At 49.7% G+C, this 15,331-nt stretch overlaps 1 protein-coding gene across 1 annotated transcript in view; it reads right to left on the reverse strand.

The window, feature by feature from the left end:
* Positions 1-15,331, reverse strand: part of KIF26B (kinesin family member 26B) — a 413,315-nt gene that overhangs the window by 60,885 nt on the left and 337,099 nt on the right. Inside the window, exons 6-8 of the mRNA XM_040968150.1 lie at positions 7,579-7,785; positions 3,291-3,384; positions 2,016-2,278 (exon numbers count right to left, since the gene is read on the reverse strand). Of these exons, the coding sequence (XP_040824084.1) occupies positions 2,016-2,278; positions 3,291-3,384; positions 7,579-7,785 (564 nt within the window). The remainder of the gene's footprint in view (positions 1-2,015; positions 2,279-3,290; positions 3,385-7,578; positions 7,786-15,331) is intronic.

The following is a 15,331-nucleotide window of genomic DNA, read 5'->3' on the forward strand; positions in this document are numbered from 1 at the left end:
TCAATTGCTTGGAGAAGGGAGATTTGCCAAGTGTGGCGATCACACTGGAGTCTCCCGATGCAATAGCAGTTGGTTAGCGATGACCTGGTTCGTGACCTTTCAGATACTGAAGCTGACTTGGACCACATCTACTAGATTCACCCAAGATACTTGGATATTTCATTTGCATTTCATAGAGATCCATTTCGACCTTTAGTTTCTGAATTCATGATCATAACACATGCGAGACTAAACAAAGTGTAACTGGGTGTTGTGTCCAGATGCTAGGAGAACCCATTGCATTTGTAGTAAACCTGAACTATTAACAGTCAACAAAATTGAACCAGCATTCCATATATACAAATATGGATGTTGGTAGGGAAATAAAGTAAAAAGGAAATTCGTTTAACTGATTCGAGAAATGAATGATGATGATGATGCCTTAAGGTTAGTACAACTTCTGAGAATTTCTACTTTCTAATTTTAAACTCAGAGAACCAATATTCGGAATCTGAAGCCACTGAAATGCTTGTACTTAAGAGATATTGTTGTGTTCCTGGCTTTGTACTCACTGTAGAAAAGTAAATCAAAGAGTTTCAAAGATTTTTTTTCCCCCAGAAGAAGAAGAATGAAAGACAACATCACTCATTTCTCTCCTTGGCCTTCAGCTCACCAGCTCTTTCATTCAATGGTACTTGGTCAGTGGGGTCCTAAAAAGGAGTGGCAGTTCAAGCACATCTGGATGCCTGGGTAGCACAGGGGACAGGAGCGAAGGGCAGGGCTGCCGAGTCCATCCCAGGTGCTGTCCGTGCACGCCCGAGGCTTCAGAGCGGCCGCTTGGGCCCGCAGCACCAGCTTCGCATGTAGGCTAGCGACAGCTGTCCCCCCCAGACCTATTGCGGCAGAATCACTGGGGGTGCAGCTGAGTGACCCTTGCTTCAGCAAGGTTTCCAGGTGAATCTCAGGCAGACCAAAAGAGGACTCAGCCAGGGCAGGAGCCGGGCTACTGTGGGCAGGGGGCGGACATGCTCAGGTCCGAGTGGCTGACACACCTGAGGCCGGAAGTCCTCCCCTAGGCAAACAGCCCCTCTGGGGTGAGGGAGGTGCATCTCCGACAGATACCTGACCACTGAAACAGGAGGGGAGACCCTCGAAGCAGGCATCCTTAAAGGCAAACTGTGGCCTCTCCTGCCTTCCGTGGCTCTAGCAATTACATCACAGTTCTAATTAGAAAGTGGTTATGGGCCCAAAACAGTAGCCTCGTGGCTAAAGTCCTTGCCTTGAACACACCAGAATCTCATCTGGGTGCCAGTTCTAATCCAAGTGGCCCTGATTCCCATCCAGCTCCCTGCTTGTAGCCTCAAAGCCTTGGGACCCTGCACTCACACTGGAGAAAGAAGCTCCTGGCTCTTGGCTCCTGGCTTCAGATTGGCACAGCTTTGGCCATTGTGGCCACTTGAGGAGTGAACCAGTGGACAGAAGATCTTCCTCTCTGTCTCTCCTACTCTCCGTATATCTGATTTTCCAGTAAAAATAATTTTTTAAAAAAATCTTAAAAGAAAGTGATCATTAGCCTCTCCTATAGCATGGCTATTATGGCTATAAGCCAGTGCCAGAAACCTAGTTTATAGAGCCATAAACAGTCCCAGCAATGGCCACAGCTATTGGTGCAGGATTGTAAATATTTCAACTTGTTGTTAAACAAAAGAAAGACTGCCTCCCCCCACACTTCTTTTTAAGGGGCATAAAAAAAGTGAGTTCTGTCCCTCCCCTCCTCACTCAATGCTCCAACAATTGTGGTTCCTGCGCATTGTCAATTAGATTCAAGGTACAAATATTTAGGTTGGGCCAGGCAGATGGCCCCGCAGCTGCAGGCCATAAAGCTCCAGTTCACTTTAAAGTAAACACTTGCAAGCCTGCCCGTTTACACGGGGAGTGATTCACGGGCTTGTACTGCCCCGGCCTGTGGGGTGGGAGATGGGGTGGGGTTGAGCCATGTCGGGGTGGGGGGACCCTCAAGCCCCAGGAGCAGTCACCTGTGTGCCGCAGATGGGGTCCTCGCAAAGGTACACGCCCGGGGACTGGCCATCTTGCAGGCTGCCCGTGGCCACGTCAGACAGCAGGTCCCGGAGGTTCTCGTCTTTCCCCCACACCTCCACAGCCGAGATCCGGACGGAGAAGCGGGCTCCGGTCTTCTCCTTCCGTTCGTTGATCAGCTTGAAGAGCCAAGAGATGGCGCAGGGGATGATGCCGAGGTTCTGCATGGAGTCGTCCTTCCCAATCATGGTATACGATTTTCCTGCCAGAGCAGGAGATAGCAAGAAAATCAACATGAGGTCCAGGGTGCCAAGGACAAACAAGAGGAGCACGGGAGAGTGGGAAGAAGGTAAGAAAAATGGCAGACATCTGACAACCACCAAAAACGAAAACAAAAAAAACCCCAAAAAGGTATAAACTAGGGCTACCAGTTCAATGGCTGTAATAATAAAGAATGCAAGAACCCAGATGATGAGATTCAGTGCTCCTGGAGTAGGAGCCAAGCTGTTCCATCGTACACCGACTCCGAAGTCGGACACCTTTCATCAGTAATGTGATCTTTTTATAGTCACCCCATGTCAAACCATTCTAGCCACACTTTTTAACCTTTGTCCAGTTAAATGCATGAGCATTCAAATCAGGATCACTGGATCTGAGATGGACAGGTTGGTGAAGACCCAGGGGCAGAGAGGGAGGGCATGACCTCCCCCATTCTGGCGGAGGCACTGTACTCTGCTCTCTGAGGCTCTGTGGGGTACACTTATTCGAGCTCCCCAAAATGACCAACGTGCCCAATACAAGGACTGGCAAGCAGCTGGCCACAGGTCAGGATGGAGAAGGGACCACCACAGGAGGCTTCAAATCAAACTCTTCCAGGTGGTGTCTCCCTGCCTCCCTTCCCTAGCACTTCAGCTCAAGAACATTCCAGAAGGCTGTTTCTAGAATTTTCTCCAGATAGGTCCTAAGGTGGTGCTGAGCTCTGTTTGCAGGTGGTTCCTCTTAATTTTCTGTGGATCCAATTTACCAACTGGGAGTACAGGGACCCCCCCCCCACACACACACAGCTTCCCAAACTGCCTCCAATTAGGAAATGCATGTTTGAGTACCTATCTCTCAAATGCAGAAATGGGTTCTTGTGTTTATTCAGTGGCACAGCTACCAGATACTGGAGCTTTCTTTGATTCCCCTGGGCTTTAGTGAACCTCTCTAACAGAAGGGATAGGGCCCCAGCAGACCCAGGGAGCAGTGAAAAAGCCAGGCCCCCCCTTACTCACCCAGTTTGGCATGGCCAAAACAGAAGACGCAGCCGTCGGCCCCGTTAACCACAGACTGGATCACCTCCGCCACTGTCCCAGCACACACTTCAGCCTGTAGGACACAAGGCAGGATGTGAGTGGGTCGCAGGCCATGGGACTCAAGCACCACCAAGTGACAGGAATAGTGCGTTGAGATGCCTCTAGCACAGAATTCTGGGGGAGCCCAGTGGCCTTGGAGGCCCTCCAGCCACAGCAGTTCAGAGCATTAAGGGCACACTGGCTAACTACTAGTTGACTAAATGCTAGTATCTATGCACCAGGTTGAAGCAGACCATGGCCAGACTTTCCCCTCCCCTGCCAGGCTGGCCTCCGGGATAAGGCTTTTCAATTTCCCATCCACCTTCCGCTAACCCACAGTTAGTAAGCAGACCTGGCTTGTTAGAGGGCAACAGGGGACCAGACAACTTCCGAAGGGACCATGGGAAATAGAAATTCTTCAGACAAGATGCCCAAGACCTGCCTGCCTGTTCTCCCAACCTCCTCCCCTGGAGCCCATGTCCTGTTTTCCGAGCCTTCCGGTGCTCCCCCTCTCTGCGTACCCATTCAGCGGATGCATTATCGTGGCCACACAGCAGTGTGTTCCTATGCATGCCTGGGAGCAGGGGAGTTTGTCTCCTTTCCAATTTGTTTGCAAAAATCTCACACAGGGATCAGGTTCTAGATGACTTGAGTATTTCTCCCCAGCTACACCCCTCACCACGGCACTCTGTAGACTACAGGGAGTTGGAACAGCTAGGGGCCCAGCTAGGAGATCTGAGAGGTCTCTGTCTCTCTGGTAGGTGGCAACAGCAGCCGGACAAGCTGAGCTGAGCCTGTGTACTGTTGTCTTTGTTTCTGTCTTGGGAGCTGGAGTGAGGACTACACAGCTCTGAGCGACACAGTCTGCGGCTTGAGCCCTCCCAGCCGGGGTCTAGGACACAGGCGGTCCCAGAAATGAATGGCAGTTATTCATACAGCTCCAGGTTGCGGTAGCACAATGGTCCTAAGTATTGGGAAACCAATTTTCTCTCCCAAACCAAAACTGAAAAACCACATAACCCAACAAGTGCCCATTGTTCTCTTCCTGGGGTGGTCGCCCCAGCCAGCTCTGCTGGAGGCTGTAAGAATGGGGGGTGTCCTCCTGGGCCAAGAAGGTGGCAGGATGGGGTTGTGTGGGGACCACAGGATAGTTCAGGTCCCCCTCCACCAGCTCAGGGCAGATGCAGGGAGAGCCCAGCACTGAAGCACAGTCTGACTTTGCCAGAGGCACAGCAGGTCAAGGATATTTCCTAATGAACTCTGCCTTTATTTATTGGGGGGGGGGGCGCGTTGAGAGCCCACCTTGAGCCATACATAGCTGTATTAGAATTCAGAGTGTGTGTGTGGAACACACGGCTGCCACCGATCCTCCCGCACAGGGACCAGGGGACAGAGGAGACACCCTGGATGGGCCTCCTAGGGCCCATCATCTCCTGGCAGAGTTCCCCCGGCAGTCCACTTGAGGAGACAATGGGCACTGATTTCTGCATCTGGGGTTACTTAAGAGCTCACAATGGCTCCTCCTGGAAGCCCTCCTGCTGCCTCTCCCCCGGTCTGGAGAGACAAACAGCCTTCCTCAGGGAAGATACTCCCCCACATCCACCACGGGCAAGGCCAAGTCTCAAACCCCCCACACAGCTGAGACAACCCGGCTGCCCACCCCTAGGCCAGCTCCCTAGACGTCTGTCCAAACAATGAGTGGGCAGCAGTGCCTGCAGAGGCTGCCCAGGGTGGGAAGGTGGCATGTAAGGGATATGAGGAGGAAGACTATCCCCAATCACTGCTTAGCCTGGCAAGCTGATGTCTGAGAAACTGGGGGTGATTCCTGTATCCCAGGCAGGGCCTGAGGACAAGGGCCTCCCTGCACACTGCCCCTGCTTTGGCGGCTCCCAGGGGCTCACTCAGGAGGCTGAGCTGGCCATGACCACCAGCATGATGTTAACACTGGTGACTGAACCATAAAAACGGCTGACACTGAGCATTTGCCATGCTCCTGGCTTTTATCTATGTGAACTCTGAGCAGCTAATGCAGTCAGCCCGCCATGGTTATGCCCCATTCAGCAAGCCCAGAGAGTCTGAGCTGCCCAAGGACACACTGCGAGTACTAGTGGATAAAATAATGGTGGCAGGTCACAAAAGGCCAGTGGGAGAGATCCCAGGACACCTGCCCTGGAAAGGGACCATGAATGTGGAGTTTAATCTTTGAGGATCAGTTTCCTTGTCTGTTCTAAAAAACAGCATGGCCTCCCTTTCCTCGCCTATAGAATTCTGTAAGAGTCAGCTGGGTAACTGTACATGAAATGTCTCAAAGACTGCAAATTAATGTGGAAATGAAATTTACTGTGACACTGGAAATTTGAACAACACTGAGACATTCTGAAATGAGCGAGACTGTACCGTTGAGCCTATCGAGCCTGGAAACCGAGCGTGAAATGTAAGTAAGAGCAGCAATAAAAATGGTTGCTTTTTTCTGGAATAAATCTAAAACTCATTAATAGTCCATGCTTAATTTAGGATTTGCTTTGGAATTCTTACAACTTGCTGAGATTTGCTTCTGGAAAGTTTTAACTGTGCTAATTAAATTATGTGTGGGCCATTTATTAGACCCAATGTCAAGTTTAAATTTCGGAGGCCATTAGGTGGTGGTGCAACACACACACACACACACACACACACACACACACGTAAGGGAGAGAGGAGCCACAGAACTCATAGAACATTTTGTGAAGTACTTGAGATGATAAAACTCTGGAGAAATGGCATGCTCCATTCCCATGAATGCAGCCTAAAGAAGGTACTGTGTATATGTGATGTGACCGGGGAGCTGTGTGAATGTCAGAACTTCCTAGACTCAAAGGAAATTAATAAAGGTTGCAAATAGTCCTGATGGGTACCACTGTGCCAGGGCTCAGTGACGGGCTGTTCATTATCAAGGACTCTTCCTGGGAAGTACCAGACATGCATCGGGAGTCGGATGCCACAACACAACAAAGAAGGTCACCTCATCCCTGTAACTTATTTTAAAAATCACTGATATCTTTACTAAGTCTTACACCCATGTCACCCCTTCCATCCCCAGGCCATTGAAGGGTAGACATAATTTGGTGATGCTAAGAAACAACATTCACTAAACCTCTAGGAGCACATTCTGGTTAGAGCAGTTGTCTCCTAGGAGTTCCCATGGTATCATTCAGTAGGGTTACAGTTCACTGACCAAAATACCATCCAGGAATGTTGGCACTCTAGGCCCCAAGTACCTCCAAGTCATACAGGTAGGAGGTTTTAAAAATGGCCCTGAATGCCCACCCTGTCCTGTGTGACTTTGCAGCTCTTCCAATCAAGACACACCTTCTTCCACCCCTTTCAATCTGGGCCAAGAGAATGCAGCAGAAACAATTGTGTGTGTCAATCCCGAGCCTAGGTTTCCAGAGGTATTTGCACTTGGAGGTCCTGGTCACTGCCATGAGAACAAGCCCAGGCTAGCCTGTTAGGTGATGAGAGCCCAAAGTGGAAAAGAGACCAAATGAGATCTAGGCAAGCTATCCTGGGCCATCTGAGGGGAACTTGATGCCCACACATGTGACAGCACCTATGCTAGCTCTACAAAGCTGTGTATGCACCTCACAGCTCATCAGAGACAACGTTCAGGCTGAGCCAGCACCAGGAGAGCTGCTCTGTTGTTGACTTCTGGCCAGCAAATGCACACTGTTTGAGCATTGGGCTTCAGTGTGGTATGTACTGCAGGAATAGCCTGCTGATATAACGGCCATCCCCCAGCCTCTCTCCTTCCCCTCTACTCTGTTCTTCTAGGCCAGAAGATGCATAGCAGCCACATTCCCTGCCTAACATTTCAGTCCCATCCCTAGCCTGCCTATCAGCCCTCAACCACCCCAGTTAATTATGTGGGGCTCTAGGACATGGCCTGATTTTAGCCCAGCTCCCCACAGCCTTCTTCCCCCTAACACACCCACTCTGGGAAACCCAGGCAGGAGCAGAGGTCTATTGGAGCAGTCACTGTACTTGGGTCCAGCTGGCCCTTAGCTTCTAGTTCTGCTTGTCATCTTTCCACTTCTGGGTATAGACCTGACTGTCCTGCCCTTCCTTCTCCCCAGAAAAGATGTGTCATTGACATCTCGGCACATTTATCATGTCCAAGGTAGAGTACCAGCACCTCAGAGGACTGGGATGAGGAGGAGGGAGGAACTGGTCCACCCTAGTCTGTACCTACCTGAGAAGCATCCTGTGGGAAAACAGCATCAAAGGCAAACATCTTTGGAGGAACTTGGCTGCCTCTCTTTGGGAAGGCATTCTGGCCTCCGCAAGTCAGGGGGTCGTACAGGGTAATCTGCTTCTTCCGTGGGTCCACTTTGAGGAAAGAGCTGGATTCCGAGGTGTCCCGAGCCAAGGTGGAACAAATGCGAAGCATGACTTTCACCTGTTGGGAAGCACAGATGGGAAATGACATGGATTACAGCAGCTGGATCGGCCCCTCGCCTCTTCCTGCTGCAGCAGGCACATGCAACAGCACTCAACTTTCTCTTGATCAATGACAATGAGATGCACAACGAATTAGCAACCTATTCCTCACCGGGCCATGGGAAACGGATTTATTTATAATTAGCAGGTGGGATTCTTTGATATGTCCATTACTTTAATACAGAGGTGGCACATGGTGCTCTTTGTCTTCCTGTTCATATAAATGGAAAATTAACGGTGCCCCGGTGGCCCAATTACATAGATGAAAAGGTAATCAGGACTGCTAAGCTATAGGGGCTGGTGCCATTCCCGTGAAGCTCACAGATCAATAAACCCCGCACATAAAAGTTGGCTCTGTAATTTACTCATTGGCTCGGCTCATCAGGACTCTGGGAGACAAAAATCCACAGTTATTAGTGTCATCATTAAAGGCCTATAAAGTAGCCTGTTTTTAATGGCCAGCATTTGAAATGTGTTCAAAGGGGCAACAGTGATAAAAGATTGGTTTGCAACACGTTATTTGGGATCCCATTAAGTGGGTGCAGAGAAGTTGTCATTTCGGGGAATAAAAATGCTTCCTGGCAGCCAACGGGAGGCCATGCCCTCTGACCCACCTTCTGAGGAATTGAACGTGAATGTCTCTAGTGCTTATACCCAGCCCTGCCCACTCCCAATGCTGTGCCTAGAACAGACGGAAACAGACAGCCCGCCAGAGCGAAGGGCGCAGCCACCACGTGGCAGCCACACATGGCTGCAGGCCTGAGAAAGGGACAACCAATGCTCGCCTACCAGATCTTTGTACCTGTGTCGTTAGTTCAGTGTAGCTTGTAATGTGTGAGCACCTACTGTGTGCCCGGGCAAAGATACCCACTGCACGGCATAGCAGGGTGGACAGACACAGACAACTTCAGTGAGGGCATGGGGCAGTTTGGAAGGTTTACCCAAGGATTAGTTTTAAATGTCTCCCTGAGTTTAGGTGCTCATGCTAATGAAATCTGCCATTTGATTTGGGGGCAGGAGGGTTGCAGATGTTTGAATTAACTGCTGCAAACATACAGAAAGGTTCAAAGGCAGCTATGCACTTGGCATGATGGAGGAGGGAGCTCAGCCCTGGACCAGCTCTGGGCCCAACGTGGATTGTATGCAGCTCAAAGCAAATGGCTGGTCCTTGGTTTAGCAAGTAAATATGCTGCCTGCCGGCTCCACTTCCAATCTAGCTTCCTGCTATGCGCTGGGGAAAGTGGTGGAAGATGGCCCAGGTACTTGGGACTCTGTACCCACGTGGGAAACTCCTGACTCCTGGCTTTTTAGCCTGGCTTAGCCCCGGCCACTGTGGCCATTTGGAGAGTGAATCAGTAGGTGGAAGAAAGATCTCTTCTATTTTTGTCTAACTTGGCCTTTCAAAATAAAAAAAAAAGGCGAAAGGAACCAGTTGTAAGGTCCCCAGGATCATCAGATGCCAAGTACTATGCGTTGTCCTTAGCACGGAACTGGACGTCAGTGTCACACAGAGGGGGCAGGAGGGGGCCCGAGTCAGGTGAGGCTGCCTCTTAATGTTCCAGTCTAGGTTTTCCCACTGGGAGGGCACAGAAACCGCCTGCTTTCTTCCGAGGGGCTTGTGGGGAGGGTTGGGGGCAGAGGACTACTGTGTGCCAGCATTATGATATCGACATGATCTCATTTCATCTTCCCAGTCATCCCTGTGTAGGTGTCCTTGTTCAGCTGTCACAAAGGAGAAAGCAGATGGCACTTCCAGATTACAGATCTGCACTCCCACCTCGCCACTAAAGTTCATTCTTGGCCCATCATGCCCAGATCGCCACCTCCCTCAAACAGTCAAGCATCTAGGAACCTCTGCTCAGCTGTGTGATAGGCCTGACTGCAAGACTGCTGTGCATGGCCAGGGAACTGACAGAGGAATGCAGAGCTGGGCTGAGTGCTCGTGCATGTGCCTGGCTCGGGTCCCCCTCTACCCACCCCGTACCTGCCTCCTTCTACCATCTTGATATTCTATCACTGGCCCATCTCAAGGGTAAAGAGAAAGTTCCAGAACACCCACCCCAGTCTCTGGAAACCATAGAGACCACTACAAATCCAGGGGAACTTCAAACAGTTTATGGGAAAAGAAAGTGAAATTAGAAGACAAGCTGATTCGGGTACCAAAAGGTTTTATATTCTACAACTTTCTGAAGCTCCCAGGAGAGCCAATGATTCAGCATTGGGCCCGACAAGGAGTGAAAACAGTCAACTTCCCATAATAAGCCAAAGTACACAGGGCCATAACCACATTCGAGAGCCACCTCTACGTTCCCTCCTGGCAGTTTTCTTGTTTGCCATGACCTTCTCTAGTCAGCCTCCACTTCCCTTGCATTTCTCTGGATGTACCCCGTCACACACAGAAGGTGGTGCTGACAGCCCGTCCTCAGATTCTAATTGTTGGGAGCTGCATCTCCTAGCCGAGGCTCCGAGCAGTACAAGTCAAGGATGATGCAAGGCCAGGCAGAACTGATGGAGCTGCATGGCCCACTGCTTTTCCTATTTCACAATTTTGCATGCAATTTTCTGGGCAACGAGAGGTGCTGAATGTAAAGCATGAGCTAGGCAAGCCAGGGGCCTGCAGGAGAAGCACGGAAGAGCCTTGGTGATGCATTTGTCCATGCAAGCGCTTGCATGCGGTTGCATCTTAATGAAGCTGTGAGCCCGCGGTTCATTTTCTACCAATGGGCTGAAGGCCCAGCCTCTAGCCTGGCCATAGAGAGGCACAGTTCTTTAAAAACCCATTGAACTCTGAGCCAGTGAATATGCCACACTCCTTCCCTTTCTTTGCAGCTCATTTAAATAAATGGGGTTTTTCCTCTTCTGCCTTCTCAAGGAAGGGAATTGGGTTTTTCTGCTTGAGCTCCTTTGTGTCATTACTCCTTTAGTCCGGCACTACACTTCCTGCTTAATCCTCCGTAATTCAAGTGCTTAGGGGATACCACCTGTGAACATCAAAGTCCCCAGGACTTCTTGCCAGGAGGTCTTGCTTTGGCTACAAATATGGTTGGCGTCTGGGCAGCCTCCTCATGCCCTCCTGCACTTTCTCTGCTCAGTGCACAAGGCCCAAACAGTTGTTAATGTACACAGCCTTCTCCCCCAGCACTCAGGCCAGAGGGTCCCACTCCGTTCCTCACTCTTTCAGGCAGGCTGGCAGGGCATGGAATGCAGAAAGCTCCCCTGAGTGGCAGCAGTGGCCTCGATTCAAGCTGGAAGAGATGGGCAGCTTCCACATCAGTGTCCCCACAAGGCTGGGACCCCACGCCCCCTCATTTGTCGACTTAACCAGTGGCTGGTGCGAGACAGCTGTTGCTCAGGGCCCCAGTTATTCTTATATCCGGCTCATTAATCACTGCCATCCTGCTGGCACCAGGGACTGCAGGAGAAGGGAACGGTGAGATGTTGCAGGGACAGGGAGGGAATCGCCATGAACTGCACAAACAGTTCATCAAGGCGGAGGTGACCGTCGCCTGCCGTGCAGCCTTCCTGGAGGCTAATGAGCAGCAGGCCCTGTCATCACTCACCGTGCTCACTGCACACCATTCGTGAGACAGACGTCCCTCTGGGTGCATGGTGCACACCCAGCGAGGCTCTTTCCTGCCTGCCACTGCACCCACAAGCTGTTCAGCTGGGGGCCTTTGGTGGCCTGGAAGGCTCACAGGTACATTGGGCGGATCAGACCAGTTGCAGGATGCTTTGTGTAGCAAAGGTTGAGCACAGATAACAGTGGGAGAAACACCACTCAGGCATCGACCTCAGGTGTGAGCTTTGTTGCCACTCCTTGTGCAGGGCCCACCACAAAGGCCCACTACAGACACATATTAGCACAGGTGGTTCCCTGGCCTGTGTCCTGGCCACAGGAAATGCTTCATGCAGTGTGCACATGATGACTAATGTGGTCTCCTCTGCGAGGCTATAAGCTACAGAGTTACCAGCGACAGCTTCTGATCCCTTCACATTTCTATGCTAAGTTTTAAAAAGCTTACTCAAGATACAGAGAAAAGAGAGGGAGAGAGAACAAGCACTCATCTAGCAGTTTGCTCCCTGCCTGCGATAGCCAGGACTGAGGAAAGCTCAAAGCTCGAAGCCAGGCAGTCAACCAAACTCTCCCATGTGGGTGGCATGGACTCCAACTATTTGAACCATCACCTCAAGGTCTGTATCAGCAGGAAGCTGGAACTGGGGAGCTGCAGCCAGAGCTAGATGCTAAATGCAGACACTTCGATATGCGACATACAAACCTTAACTGGTGACTCGGTTTCTACGCTGCACACCTAGCCCCACAGCTCTATATTTTTTTAACTCCCTTAATGCTAACGCACAGGATTTTAAGAGTCAGCTCAGGGGCTGGCACTGTGGTGCAGCAGGTTCATGTCAGCATCCCATCTGAGTACCAGTTCATATCTTGACTGCTCAGCTTCTGATCCAGCTCCCTTAGAAGGTACCTGGGAACAAACCCTGTTTTTTTTTTTTTTTTAATCAGCTTAGCAGAAACTAGTCAAGATGCAGATGGACTGATTTACAAATAGCATTGACATCATTTTTGTCTCCAAAATGGGACAACAGTGACACTGGGACAGCAGTGTCAGAATTATCTTCAAGGCTTTCACCTCTATTCCTGGCTTCACACCTAGACTGTTCTCCAAGATCTATCAGAAGCAAATAACAATAGGGTGAGCAAGTCCTCACAATAGAAACAGCAGGAAATGTGGAGCGAGTCAGAGGGTCAGAGGGATTCCCTACACTCAGGGGGTTATCACAGGAAATAGCTCAGCCAAGCAGCAGAACTGACACACAGCCCCCTCCAGCCTAGGACCAGAACACACAGTGTTGGAGGCTGGGATGCCCCACGGTGAGTGTGAGCCTTGGCAATGGCAATCACTTTGTCCCCAGCCTCAGGTGAGAGGGTGCAAAAAAGCAGGTGGGGTTGCCAGCTCCTGCCTGGTGCGGTCAGAGATGAGCGGCCTCATGCTCTCCTTGGGACAGATCAGAAGGCCCCTGCTGCTTCGTATGGATTTCTGAGCAGCATTCAGCTATTGAAAGAACTGGGAAGGATAACTCCAGGGTGCATCCAGTGGGTGTGGTGTGGGGTGAAGGGGAGCCAGAACTCGGTTCCAACCCAGACTCACCACTGAGTGGGTACTTGACAGAAGGCATGGATCTTTTTGCTTTCTTATGTTAAAAATGAGCCTGCTGTCCTGATCCAGTAAAATGAGATAAAGATGGGCCATAAAGCAGCCCACAGATGTAAAGTTTTGTTTTCTTGGGAAGGCTTAGGAGAGAGAGAGAATAGAGAAAGGGAGGGAGGAAGAGAAAGGAAGACAGACGGATTCATTTTCCTCAAATCCACTGAGATAAAATAGATTTCCTACATTTCATTAACAACACAGAAGCCTTTCCCCTAGGCTTAATATTAAAAGTGAGGGAACCAATTAGAAGCCAATTGGCTTTACTGGGTAATCCTCTGCCTCCAAATGCCAGCATCCCACACGGGTGCTGATTTATATCCCAGGTGCCCCACCTCCCATCCAGCTCCCTGCTTGTGGCCTGGGAAAGCAACGGAGGACAGCCCAAAGCCTTGGGACCCTGCATCATGTGGGAGATCCAGAAGAGGCTCCTGGCTTCAGACTGGCTCACCTGTGACCATTTAGGAAGTGAACTAGCTGGGGTGGAAGACCTTTCTGTCCCTCTCAGTAAGTATGCCTTTCCAATAAATCTTATTAAAAATATTGAAAGTTAAAGTACAAATTTCTTTAATGAACAAATTTATTCAGAAGAACAGATAAGACCAAAAACAAGCTACTTTCCCATTCCCCTGGCTGGGATTAGACAAATGCAGCCTGCTTTAATATTTTGCTGAAGAAGGATCTTCCATGCAAAATGGGATGGAATGTGGAAAAAGTAAATGCAGGGCTTTCTCCCCCTTTTGTCTTGATTGAGCCAGTGAGGATGTGCACACGTGTCTGCTGATGGTACATTAGGCATCTCAGTAACATTCCCAAGCATTCTAAGTGACGTGATGTCACAAAAACCCACACAATAGACGGGTCTCAAAACATGTTCTCAATATACTCGTCTTTCTGAGCTACCAAGAAATACAAAGGATTCCACAACCCAACCCTCCTCACTGTCTGTGCTATTTTAAGTCCTGAGAGACACATCATAAATGATTTTGATGCAGTACCAGTTTCTGAAAACACACTACAAGGGATTAAGGATGCAATCTCCTGGCCATTATTTCAATATCCCTTTTGTTTTCAAGTAACATAATGTCAGCTCGTCTTGCTAACCCCCTCAGTGGTACACTGAGCTCCATAAACATGCCTTTTCTTCCCCATTTGTATTCAACCCTCCATGCCTGCATCATGTGGAGGACCAATAGGCAATGGTGTTATAGTCAACAAGTTTGATCAGAGGAGAGGATTGAATACAATTCTAGAAAAAATTCTACAAATTGTCTGAAACGTTGTGAAAAAAATAATTTAGTTTATTTATGAAAGGTAAAGAGAAAGAGGGAGAGAGAGATCGATCTTCCAACTACTGGTTCGCTCTCCAAATGGCCATAATAGGATTGGGCCATGCTGAAAACAGGAGCCAGGAGCTTCTTCCAGGTCTCCCATGTAGGTGCAGGAGCCCAAGCACTTAGACTATCTGCTGCTTTCCCATGTCCATTATCAAGGAGCAGGATCAGAAATGAAGCAACCAGGATTCAAATCAGTGCCCTCTGAGGACACGGAGTTGCTGGCAGTGACTTTATCAGTCGTACCACAATGTGGGCTCTGAGATTACCTTTCCTGATGGATGGTCTTTATGATTTCACAGGACAGAATGGGTCTGGAACATTTTTAGGGACCACATGAACCGCATTCCAGATAGTGGGGAGAATCGGCAGAGTCACATCTCTACAGTCAGAGTGAGCTGTCCTTCATGTCTTAACAAGTCATCATCCCAGCAAAGCACAGTTCCCACTACGGACACACAGGGCCGCACCTGAAGGGAACCCAGGGACTCCAACCACAGCGCAGTTGTTGGCTGCGAGATCAAAGCTGAATTGGACACAATCATAATCCTATATGATATATGATCAGATATATCATGATACTTGATCCAGAGCTGAGTTGGGAAGTGGTGGCGAGCAGGAGGTTCAGCATACACTGGCTCTGTTTTGGCTATAATTTCTGTGCAGGTTTTACTGGACTTTCTCATTCTGCATTTCCATCTGACTTTCCCCACAACAGCTCTGTTGAAGGAAAATGATGACTATTGTAACTCTGATTCCTATTTTGAAGGGAAGGACACTGAGGTTTAAGGTGTTGAGGTGACTTGTCCACTTCCTAGTGAGAATGGCCACAATGGTGGCCACAGCTGCATCACCTCTAGGGAAACTGAGTGGGTGGCTGGCTCTTCAGGGATGCCAGCAGGTGAACTCTTGTGGCGCCATACAGCAAATAATGAGCAGCAATGCCATC

This window comes from Ochotona curzoniae, unplaced genomic scaffold (assembly GCF_017591425.1).
Source record: "Ochotona curzoniae isolate NIBS_2020 unplaced genomic scaffold, NIBS_Ocur_1.0 scaffold_4683, whole genome shotgun sequence".
Classification (NCBI taxonomy): domain Eukaryota; kingdom Metazoa; phylum Chordata; class Mammalia; order Lagomorpha; family Ochotonidae; genus Ochotona; species Ochotona curzoniae.